This window comes from Delphinus delphis, chromosome 15 (genome assembly GCF_949987515.2).
Source record: "Delphinus delphis chromosome 15, mDelDel1.2, whole genome shotgun sequence".
Lineage (NCBI taxonomy): Eukaryota > Metazoa > Chordata > Mammalia > Artiodactyla > Delphinidae > Delphinus > Delphinus delphis.
The window spans coordinates 72,045,963-72,057,568 of NC_082697.1; the positions used below are offsets into that span (position 1 = coordinate 72,045,963).

The window sequence follows — 11,606 nt, forward strand, 5'->3', positions numbered from 1 at the left end:
GAAGGTAATAAATGGAAATATTCAGGAAAGGAAAAAAACTTTCCTACAAAGAAAACTCCAGGCACAGATGGCTCCACTGGTAAATTCTACCAAATATTTAAGGAAGAACTCAATAATATCAATAAATATTATTAGGAAGAAATAGATATCAATTCTACATGACTTAACACTATCCCAGTCTAATCCCAACAAGGTTTTTGAGAAACTGACAAGCTGATTCTAAAATTTATATAGAAAGCCAAAGACATAGACTAGCCAAAACAATTTTTAAAAAGAAAAAAGAGGAAGTACATTACATGATGTCAAGACTCACTATACAGCTACAGTTATCAAGACATGGTTTTGGTGTAGAGATAAACATATAAATTAATGAAATTAAATAAATAATTCAGAAAAAGATGAACACATATGTGGTCAGTTGATGTTTAGCAAAGGTGGCAGGGCAATACGATGGGGGAAAGGAGAATATTCTCAATAAATGGTGCTGAAACAATTGGATAGCCATATGCAAAAAAAAAAACCGAAATGACTCATATACAAAAGCTAAGTCGAATGTATCATAAACCCAAATGTTAAAGCTAAAACTATAAAGCTTCTAGAGGAAAACATAGAAAATCTTAGTTACCCCGGGTTTGATGAAGATTTCTTAAATAGGACACAAAAAGCACAAACTATAAAAGAAAAAAAATTACAAATTGAACTCATCAAAATTAAAAATTTGTTGTTCTTCAAAAGATACTGATTTTTAAAAATGAAATGAAAAGCTATGGACTGAGAGATAATATTTGCAAAATATGTATCTGACAAAGCCCTTGTATCTGAGATATATGAAGGTCTCACAACTCAAGAAGAAGACCCAATTTAAAAATAGGCCATAAATTGGAACAGACAGCTCACCAAAAATTCTGTCTGGACTTTAGGATCACACAGGCCTGGGTTCAAATCCTGGCTCTACCATTTTCAGACTTTGCCATATTGGGCAGGTCAGTTTACTTCATCTCTCTAAGCCTCATTTTTCGCATCAGCAAGATGGGGAAAATATGTAACTAAATAGTAGGTAGTCGGGAAGATTAAACATAATATTCCTAACTTATTTAGATACTTAAGGAATGTCAGGAATTCCCTGGCGGTGCAGTGGTTAGGACGCCACACTCTCACTGCCGAGGGCCTGGATTCAATCCCTGGTTGGGGAACTAAGATCCTACAAGCCTTGCAGCATGGCCAAAAAAAAAAAAAAAAAAAAATAGAATAAGAGGATCTGAGTACCAGCCTGTCACTTTATTTTTTTAATTGGGGTACAGTTGATTTACAATATGATATTAGTTTCAGGCGTACCTTATAGTGATTCAAAACTTTTATAGATTTACTCCATTTAAAGTTATTATAAAATATTGGCTATATTCCCTGTGCTGTACAATACATCCTGCAGCTTACTTATTTTTTAAAATTTATTTATTTATTTTTGACTGCGTTGGGTCTTTGTTGCTGCGCGCAGCTTTCTCTAGTTGCAGTCAGCGGGGGCTACTCTTCGTTGCGGTGCGCAGGCTTCTCATTGTGGTGGCTTCTCTTGTTGCAGAGCACGGGCTCTAGGCGCGCGGGCTTCAGTACTTGTGGCACGCGGGCTTCAGTAATTGTGGTGCACGGGCTTAGTTGCTCTGCGGCATGTGGGATCTTCCCGGACCAGGGCTCGAACCTGTGTCGCCTGCATTGGCAGGCAGATTCTTAACCACTAGCTTACTTATTTTATACATAGTAGTTTGTACCTCTTAATCCTCTACCCCTATCTCACCCCACACGACCGGAAAAAAAAAAGAAATGTCAAACACCCTCCTCTTCTCTTATCAAGTAGAGATGGGTTTAGCCTCAGAAGTCTGGGTCAGGTAAGAGGCAGCAGCGCCCTTAGGCCAGAGGGCAAAAGCCCACATTGTGTCCAAGGGAGTGTGAAGAGGCTGAGACAGAGAAATGTGTCCAAAATAGGGCGTGGGAGCCGCAGGGCCTGATGCCACCGAGAGCTTCAGAGATACTCTGGGTAGAGATATGTGGGGTAGTGGGTGGAGAACAGGAAAGTAACAACAAGGATGATAGCATCAGAACAGGAAAACCAGAAGCTGCCCAAGCAAATCTCAGCATCAGCGTCTGCAGCTAGGTTTTACACACTTGTCACGAGCAGTATTTACACAGGGAGGTGGGGTCTTACCTACAGGGCAGGCTGAGCCAGACAAGCCTCCTAGAGGACAGGGCAGCAGCAGCCCCCAGCCAGCCAGCTGGAGATGTGTGCTGGGAAGCTCCCCCGGGAGGAGGTTGAAGCTGGTCTGGGAAGTGGTGAACCCACCACAATGAAAGTGTATCATTGAACTTGGGGAATGGCCGAAAAGGACCAGGGACAGCCCAGCCTCCACAGGGAGTTCAGAAATGGCTACTGACTTGAAGGAACATTATCCACCCTGGAATCCTGCGCAAAACATCTGCTACTAAATCCACCCTTGAGGGAATTCCCTGGCGGTCCAGTGGTTAGGACTCCACGTTTTCCACTGATGAGGACATGGGTTCAGTTCCTCGTCAGGGAGCTAAGATCCTGCAAGCCGCAAGGTATGTATGTATGTATGTATAAATCAATCAATCAATCAATCAATCAATCCACCCTTGAGAGGAATTCCTCTCGGGTCTCAGCACCAGAAAGAGCTTGGCATCTCCAGGGCTCCAGCTTGGTTCTGGCTGGAAGCAGAGTGGAAGGCAAGCTGCCAGGTTCAGGTCTCCCCACTGCCTGGGAGCTTGGGGTTCAGTGACTGTGCAGTGAGACTTCCAGCCAGCCAGGCGGGTCTGGAAGGGGTGGCAGGTGTGTCAAAGGTGTGAAGGTGCCCAAACTCCTCAGGCTTTGTGGATGCTGATTCTTCATTAATCTTAACCCCTTTTGGGCTCTTTCCCAGTCCTTGTCTCCCCCAGAGCCCCACCAGATGCCCAGGGCAGAGTGATACCCCAGCCCTCCACCAGGAGTGTCTAGACTCACCCTCCCCCACTCTCGCTACTCTTCTGGAAAATGGCCTGCCAAAGCCAAGAGGCTGCATTTCAGAGGGTCTGGTGTCCCAGATGCAGTGATGACACCTGCAGGTGTCAAGGGTTTGACCTTGAACCCCTCCTATAAATTTGCCCATGGGTCAGTGACACCCCCAGGAGTTAGAATGACCCTAAAGACCCCTCCATCCTGCCCCTCTGGGGGACGCTTGGGTCTAGACACCTGTACACTGCCCATCCAGGTCACACCTCACCCCCTCTGGGGCAACAAACAGCCCCACAGGTTCCCACTTCCCCAGTCTGGCTCAGGAAGGCGCTGTCCCCCTGACACACAGGAGGGGGAAAGAAATGGCTCATTCCTTATTCATTCATCAGCACTGATTCCCTGTCTCAGGCTAACTGGTGAAGACAGGCCAGGAAAAACCGCTCTGGGTGTTGCATCAGACGTCTGTGCTACTGGGCGCTGTGGAAGAAATGCTGACCAACCTGGGAAGTGGGAGTGGGAGTCAGGAAGCCTTTAGGAAAAGGAGGCCTAGAGCTAAGGCACGACAGACATAGTCACTGGTCTCCCTGGAGAGTCTGAGAAGAGAGAAGGGCATCACTGGCCAGGCCTGGAGAAGTGAGTTATTTGTCCTGTTCTGGGAGCAGGCCGGAGCCTACAGCCTGGTGTCAGGGGAGGCCGGGAGGAAGGAAAGCAAAGGCAGCTGTGGAGGCGGAGGGGCTGGCTTAGGCCAGGCCACGGAAAACCTATCAGCTTCAAGCTTTCGAACTTTGAGGGCAATGCGGAGCCTTTAAAAGTTTCAGTGAGGGGCTTCCCTGGTGGCGCCGTGGTTAAGGACCCACCTGCCAATGCAGGGAACACGGGTTCGAGCCCTGGTCCGGGAAGATCCCACATGCCGTGGAGCAACTAAGCCCGTGAGCCACAACTACTGAACCTGCGCTCTAGAGCCCACGAGCCACAACTACTGAAGCCCATGTGCCTAGAGCCCATGCTCCACAAGAGAAGCCACCGCAACGAGAAGCCCGCGCACAACCAAGAGGAGCCCCCGCTCGCCGCATCTAGAGAAAGCCCGCGCACAGCAACGAAGACCCAACACAGCCAAAGATAAATTTTAAAAAAAAAGTGATGCCTGTAAAAAAAAAAAAAAAGTTTCAGTGAAAGGCAAGGGACTTCACTTCTGTTGTCTTCCTCCCCCAAACCCATAACCCAAATCTAATCATGGGGGTAATACCAGACAAGCCCAAACTTTAGGAATTTGACAAAATACCTAGCCAGCACTCCTCAAACTGGTCAAGGTCAGTGAAAACAAGTCTGAGGACAGAGGAAGCTAAGGAGACATGACAGCTAAATGTCCTGCAGTGTCCCAGATTGGGACACTGAAACAGAAGAGAGGCATTAGGGAAAAGCTAGTAAAATATAAATAAAGTGTGAGGTTTAGTGAGCGGTAATCTGTCCATACAATTGAATGTTAGTCAACAATAAAAAAGAATAAAGTACTGTTACACATTACATGGGTGAATCTTGAAAACATGCTAAGTAGAAGCAGCAGACACAGAAAACACAGACCATGTACGGTATGATTCCATTTGTAGGAAATGTCCAGAATAGGCAAATCTACCGGGACAGGAAGTAGATTAGAGGTTGGCAGGGACTGGAGGGTGAGGGGGGATGGAGAAGAATAGGGAGGAACTGCTGACAGGTGGGGTTTCTTTTAGAGAAAAATGTTCTAAAATGAGATTGTAGCAATGGTTGCACAACCCTGTGAATGTACTAAAAACAACGGTACTTTAAACGGGTGGATTCTATCTCAATAAAGCTGTTTAAAAATAGCAAGGTCATTGGTACCTTGGCTGTAACAAACGTACTACTGAAAGATGTTAACAATAGGGGAAGCTGGGTGAACTCTGTACTATTTTTGGAAATTTTATTAATCTACAAAACTACTGTAAGATATACAAAGCTTATATAAAAATATGTATGTATTTTTATATACATTTTTATATATGTACACACACATAAATATGTACACAGTTTGTTTTTTTAAAGGCAAGGGAGTTAAGTGTTGATAGGGGCTTGAAACAGGGACATGCCGGAGGTAGAGAGAATTTACTGATGCTCATGAAGGAGAGGCATTCAGCTGGATGGAGTGTTAGTTTCCCATTGAGGCTATAACAAGTGACCCCAAACTTAACAACTTAAAACAACACGATTTTATTAGTTCTAGAAGAGGTCAAAAGTCCAAAATGGTTTTCACTGGGCTAAAACCCACAGTGGGGCTGCATTTCTTTGTGGAGACTCTGGGAAGAACCCGTTTTCTTGCCTCTTCCAGCTTCTATAGGCTGCTGCATTCCTCGGTACATGGCCCCTTCTTCCATCTTCAAACCCAGCCGTGGGTATAACATCTTCATCTCCCTCTCACTTTGACCCGCCTCAGTCCCTTTCATGTAATAGGACCCTTGTGGTTACACTAGGCCCACCTCAATAATCCAGAATAATCTCCCCATCTCAGTCATTAACATAAGCACATTTCAAGGTCCCTTTTGCCATATAGTCATATATTCACAAGTGGCCATCTCTGGGGGCCATTATTCTGCCTACACATGATGTCTTCAGGGAGGTGAACACAGGAGGCTGTACGGGTGGGGAAGGTGAGATCAGCTTTGGATTGTGGAGCCCAGGGTGCCTTTGGGACATCCAGGGGAACTGCCCCCCATAGCTTCCATCTATTCACCAAACACTAAGTACCTCCCATGAGTCGGTCACTGGGGATATAAACGTGAACACTGTATTTCACTGGTCCTAAGACATCTGTTTTTCACTTTGGAACATTTCTGAAATCAGGAGGCAGCTCTGAACCAATGACATCTTACAACTGCAATGCGCAGGCTTTTCTTTCTAACTGACACATAAAGTAAGACATCTTACAATTGAAGGCATCTTAAAGTCAATGAAATCCAGGTCTGGGCTAGCACTAGAATGGGCCTAGTTATTATAGTAGTTACTTATTATATAAGTTGGGTGCCTCACTAGAGCATCAAGTATCCCCATGCCGCCCCTCCAGCCTTTCCTGGTTCCAAGCCTGACTCCTTCCACCCTCCCATCTGCCCCCACGGCTCTGGTGCTTGACTCTCCCGTAGGTAACAGACTCCACCAGAGCCCCGGCCACACCCATGCTCAGCTCCACCACAGCAGGGTCCACGAAACGGCCCCTTTCCCCAGGTGTAACCTCAGTCCTGGAGTCAGGCCCAGTGGTTTTCCACCTGGCTGCATGTGGGAAACACCTGGGAGCTTTTTAAAGCCCCAAACACCAGGCCATTACCTAGATCGATTCATTCAGAATCTCTGCGGAGTGATGTTACAGCTCCCCATAAAACTCCAACAGAGAGCCAAGGTAGAGAACTAACTGGTGTGAGTGAGAAGAGGCATAAGGCAGCACCGGTGGGAGGTGGAAGGTGTTTGGTTCAGACTATACAATTATGCATATCAGTCTTCCTCCCAATCCCTCCCCCTGACTCTGAATTCCTGGGAGGTGACCAGCCCAGTTCTCTCAGTTCCCTCAAGGCACTAACCAGTGTCAGACACATTGTGGAAGCCCAGAAAACGTAAGCCACAGGGCTTCCAAGGCCAGACAGAAAAGCCCTGGTGCCAGGAAAGGTCTTCGAAGGGAGCCCACTGGGTCTGGGCCCGCCCTCTGATGTGCTGTGTAACCTCCAGTGAGACACTGCCCACCTCTGTGCCTGTACAAAGCATGACTGGCCCAGGTGGCCTTGAAAGGTCCTTCAAGTGCCAACATTGAGTCTAGACTTTACCTAAGAGGCCGTTTCTATCCACTTCTAAGAAGTCTGAGGCAGTGGGGAGCCAGTGAGTATCAGCTTTCCTGCTCACTCCCAACAGATGTCCCAGCCTTTCCAGGCCTAAAGTCTCCACTTCTGGGGCTCTGTCCTGCACTGGCTGAAAAGCAGAGCATCTTAGGTCCTAAAAGCCAAAGACCTAAAAACAGCAAAACAAGAATTGCCAGAGAACTCTGGAGAACGGCATGTGAGTGGAGAGATTTTTAGATGGTGAACAAAGTCAGGTTGGGAGGCCACAAGACACCTGACAGGCCCAGCTCTGCCCCGAGGACTGGTAAACAAAGGCGAAGTGGTTCAAGGGACCAGAGACAAACTCCCAAGGAGGAACTTCATGAAAGGAAACACTCAAGGGCCAAAGCAAGTCCAAAGGGGTCTGGAAAACGTTCCCAACTTCTGGCCATCAGCCCAGCCAAGGCCCTAATACACAACTAAAGGCTTTTATTGGGGAAAGGAAGTTGACTGAAAAGTGGCCCCCGATATCCTCACTGCCTAAGGCAGCTGGGGCCTCCTCCGCAGAATCCAGGAAAGAAGGGGCCACCAAACTCGGCCCTCAGTAGGCTCAGGTGTAGAGGTCAAAATCAATCCGTTTGGAATTGTAGAACTGTCCGCCGGGGGTGTCCATCTTCCGGCAATACACACCGTCCGGGAAATAGCCTTCATTCACCCAGGTCTGCAAGAAGAGAGGGCAGAGCTGGGGGAGGACTAATGGGGTGGGGGGAGAGAGAGAAGAGGCAAAGTGAAGAAGAAAGGATTTTACCTGCATCTGGGTGCTGGAGAAGGGTCCATACAGCTCAGCATCCCCTGTGTTCTCCCACTTATATTCCCACATCACGTCGGCCAGACCATCTCCGGGCGACTCTGCGTCTAAAATAACAGGCAGAGCCATCTGGACCTCAAGGGGCCTGCCCCTGCCCACAACATCCCTCCTCTGCCCTTCAATCTTACCTCCTCTCTGGGCAGGGGTTGGGGTCTCCAGCTCCCCCTCCGCCACTTCCTCAGCAAACATGTCCAGGGAGGGTGGGGCTGTGGGGTCACGGGGTCCCTGGGTCTGGCACCCCAACCCCTTCAGCCGCATGGCCAATCGTTCCCTTGTCTCCTGATACACTCCGAGGTTGCCCCGAGCCACCATCTGGTCAGCCAACCCGGAGAGCCGGTCCAGGCGCTGGGGGGAACTGGGCCGCCCAGGCCCCTTGCTGCCCCCTTTGCCTCCTCCTCGGGCTCCCAGGCGTCTCAGTGCCCCAGCCACTGTCTCTCTTGGCAACATCAGCTCCAGAAGGCCCTCCAGGAGGGCTTGGGCGCTCATTGGTGTCTGGCCCAAGCTGTCCTCCTCCTCTGAGTCTGACGGCGGCCGCTGATTGGGCGGCCGCTCCCTGATCTTTACCTGCAACGTGAAAATGGGAAGGTTTTGTTTCTGACAAACTGCCAGCAAGGCCCAGGCCCAGCCACGTCCACCTCTGGCCCTCACCCAATCAATGTTGTCCAGCCAGCTGTCTCGGATCTGAGCTTCCCGGTTCAGGAAATAGTTGCCATCAGCATCAAAGTGGCCTTCCTCCATCTCTTCCTGCAGGTTGAAGGGTGTGATCCGCACACCTCCCTCACTGGGGAGTGTGGCTGCTTCCTGACCTGCACCAAAGACACAGGCGTCCCATGCTAGGAATGCAAAAATGAGACAGGAGCCTCCTGTGCTCTGTGACCTCAGAAACCCCTATTTGGTCCTCCAGCAGAAAGTCAGTTCTTGGCTATAGCTCACCTTCTACATCTTCTGAGGCCAGGATGTCATATTTGCTGGACCCTTCATCATCATCCTCCTCATCGCTGTCCAAAGAGTGTTTGCCTTTGAAGCGGCTCCCAGGACCTCCTGCCCCAGCCACAGGGTCCACCAACTGTGGGCAGCAGTCAGAAATCAAGAGAGATGCAGGTTACTGGCTATTACTCAAAATACTCTAGGATCTAGACTCAAACTGAAAATCCTGCAAACCCATTTCTCAGAGCACATAGAAAAGCTAGCCCTTTCCACCTTTTCTTTATCCCTCCAGATTTCTCTCTTGGCTTCTAGCTTTTTTTCCTCCCATCACTCCTCCCCAGAATGCAGGAATCTGGCCCCCTCACCTTTTTCTTGGGGGGACTGATTTCATCCTCATCATCCTCATCTCCCACGCCTTGGAAGGTCACTTTCCTCTTTGGCATGACTGGACAGAGGAGCCTTTCTCAAGCTGAGCCGAGGAAAAGGGTGCAGATTAAAGGAACTGGGTGAGGAGAATACTCACCGCGAGAGGATCTCCCGCACGACATATCTTTCCCTTAGTCGGTACTGGATCCAGTTTGGGAGGGGAGGGAGCACAGAATCAGGGGCCGAAAGGGGAGCTGGCAGCCAAGAGGCCCCCAGGACTTGGTCTGGCATCCGAAAGAGCTGCTGGAGCGGGGATGGAGAGGTGGACGCGCGGAGGAGCTCCCCACGGGCACCCCCCCTTGAGACGGGCTCCCCCGCGTGACCACCACCATTCCCGGCCCCCGCAGTCCTGGGCGCGACGTTGCTCCGCGAGCAGACACCCGCTCAACCACCTCCAGCTTCCTCGCAGCCAGCGGGGCCTCGGCGAACCCAGGACCTGGCACCCTGGCAGCCCCGCTCCTCCCTGCGCCGAACTCCCGACTCCGTGGGGTGACCCCCAACTGTCCTGGGCTGTGTACAAATCAGAGTGGCAGCAGAGCCACGAGGACTCCAGCAACCCCGCCGGCGCGCGCTCACCTAAAGACCCAGGAAAGGCGGGGGAATCCAGGGAGACTGGTTTTCGCCAGGACTACATCCGGGTCACCCGCCCGCCACCACCCGGAAGAGAACTGCGGAAGGCGCCGGGGAAGGCCGGAAGTGGCTTCACTCGTGTTAGAGGACTAACTGAAGGAGAGGGCGGAAGTACGCGCTGAGCGAGGAAAGACACCCCCTCCCAGAAGTGACGTGAGACGTGTGGGGCGACGATGGCGAGCAGAGGGCACGTATGAACGCCTAGACCCTGATCGGACGAGAGGGATGGCCGGAAGTGGTCTCAATTCCCTCCTACAGCAGTAGAGGCTCTGGGGAGAAAGCGGAGCGCGCTTTACCTAAAGGGGCGCCCAGAGTCACGATGGAGGGGCAAAATCCCAGCAGGGCCGCTGGGTCCCTGCCCTTGTTTCCCTTTCCCCGGTTGGGTCTCGTTTTCTCCAGGGCTGGCTCTGCGCCTTTCATCATCTCATTAGAGATCCTGCCTTCCTACTCTCAGCGTTCCGTTGTCCGCCCTCTCCTAGTTCGAGGTGCGGCCTTGCTCTTGTCCCAGAGGGGTTGCTCGGTCCTCCTGGGGCATTTTCCCAGCCCAGCTCCTTTTAGGACCCAGGGGAAGTCATTTACCCCACGCCTACCACCTGGGCAATTTCCTGGTTTCTGAGGTGGGAAAAGCCATAATAGGAGAGGTGGCACTGGCACCTGTGCCCAGTACCGAGGCCAGAGGTCCCTTGTGCCCTCATCTCAGGTACGCCTGGAAAAGGGCAGTAGTGGATACCCGTGCCCCCCACCCCCGCCAAAACAGGACCCCAGCCCAGCAGCCCCTGCCCAGGTTTTGTACTCTGTCCCAAGGGGCAGAGCTGGGGTTGGAAAGTGGGAGTAGGTCCCAGTGCTCAGGGTATAAGACCTCTACCTCTTGAGGATACTCAGAGTCTGAATCCCAGTAGGCCAAGGCTGGGCCCAGAAAGAGCCTACTGGAGCCAGAGGAGGGCACTGGGGGCAGCTGGGGTCCCTAGGATACCAGATGGTCCACCCTTCCTTTCTCCTGCCCCTAGGGTTTCCTCCCAGGATGGACTACCATGAAACTGCACAAGTCCGTGCTCAGTTTCTTCCGTGGCTACAGAACACAGCCTCTGGACCGGGAAGGCATCCTGCTAAAGAAGGGGGCCAGAAATACCAGCTACCAGCACCGCTGGTTCATCCTCCGGGGAAACCTCCTCTTCTACCTGGAACTGGTACCAGGCTGACCCACACACCCCTGAGCCTCATCCTTTTAGAGAACTGCCAGTGAAGCCACGCCTTGGGGCCACAGAACCCTACGCCTTTACCATCCTGACCCCAGGGGTAGAAGGTGGGCAGGCCTACTAGCCGGCAGCAGAAAATCAGGAGAAGCTGGGAGCCTGGCTGTGCTGCTACGCTCTCTGGAGGCCCAGCACCAGGAGCTGTGCCAGGCAGCTGGACAAGAGACCAGCTCACCCCCAGAGGACTGTGGCTCCCCACAGTACAGAGAGGGCAGTACCCTCTCCAGCTTGCAGGAGTTGCACGAGCACTCTGGGAAGGAGATCCGGGTGCTGCAGGCGGCGCACAGACAGCTCCAGGAGGCCAGTGACAACGGAGGCAGTGGATCCCAGGCAGAGGTGGAGTGGGAGCTCAACCACTGTCTGTTGATGAGTGACTAATAGACCAAAGGCCAAAAGGTACCTACCTGCCGAGACCAGGAGACCAGCCGATTGCTTCAAGAGACACCCACATCCTGACTAGCTCCGTCACTTCCTCCCTCCTTGTCCTTATTCTAACCCCCTTCATCAAATAACAATGCAGGAGACAGGCCCAGGTACAACAGCAGGTTCTTTTCCGGTTCCTCAAAGCGCCGCACAGGGTGGGGGCAGAGACAGAAGAAAATGTAAACATTGGGTTTCACCCCCTGGTGCTCAAGGGAAGACCCCTTACCCAGGTAGGGGCTGGAGAGTTGGAAGGGAACAAGGTGAAA

The 11,606-nt window shown here is 51.2% G+C and overlaps 1 protein-coding gene across 5 annotated transcripts; it reads right to left on the reverse strand.

Moving 5' to 3' along the window:
* Window positions 1-5,200: 5,200 nt before the first annotated feature.
* CD2BP2 (CD2 cytoplasmic tail binding protein 2) lies at window positions 5,201-9,659 on the reverse strand. Of its 5 annotated transcripts, none has more exons than XM_060032066.1 (8): window positions 9,611-9,659; window positions 8,974-9,077; window positions 8,615-8,747; window positions 8,330-8,487; window positions 7,810-8,245; window positions 7,622-7,728; window positions 6,823-7,555; window positions 5,201-5,644 (listed from the first exon to the last, which is right to left on the reverse strand). In XM_060032066.1, exons 2-7 carry the CDS (start codon window positions 9,049-9,051, stop codon window positions 7,424-7,426), a joined length of 1,044 nt encoding a protein of 347 aa, XP_059888049.1. In that variant the 5' UTR covers window positions 9,052-9,077; window positions 9,611-9,659; the 3' UTR covers window positions 5,201-5,644; window positions 6,823-7,423. The 5 variants fall into 5 exon arrangements, with proteins under 5 accessions (XP_059888049.1, XP_059888050.1, XP_059888047.1 ...); XM_060032067.1 differs by lacking the exon at window positions 9,611-9,659 and adding an exon at window positions 9,427-9,599 and having other exon boundaries at window positions 6,823-7,534; XM_060032064.1 differs by lacking the exon at window positions 9,611-9,659 and adding an exon at window positions 9,427-9,599.
* Window positions 9,660-11,606: the final 1,947 nt, after the last annotated feature.

Bases quoted from the DNA above. Each gene is read 5' to 3' on its own strand.
- CD2BP2 (XM_060032066.1), bottom strand. From the start codon at position 9,051: ATGCCAAAGAGGAAAGTGACCTTCCAAGGCGTGGGAGATGAGGATGAT. The intron at 8,488-8,614 runs GTGAGCTATAGC...TCTTTGGTGCAG, and splicing joins GGCCTCAGAAGATGTAGAAG to GTCAGGAAGCAGCCACACTC. The intron at 7,729-7,809 runs GTAAGATTGAAG...CTGTTATTTTAG, and splicing joins AACCCCTGCCCAGAGAGGAG to ACGCAGAGTCGCCCGGAGAT.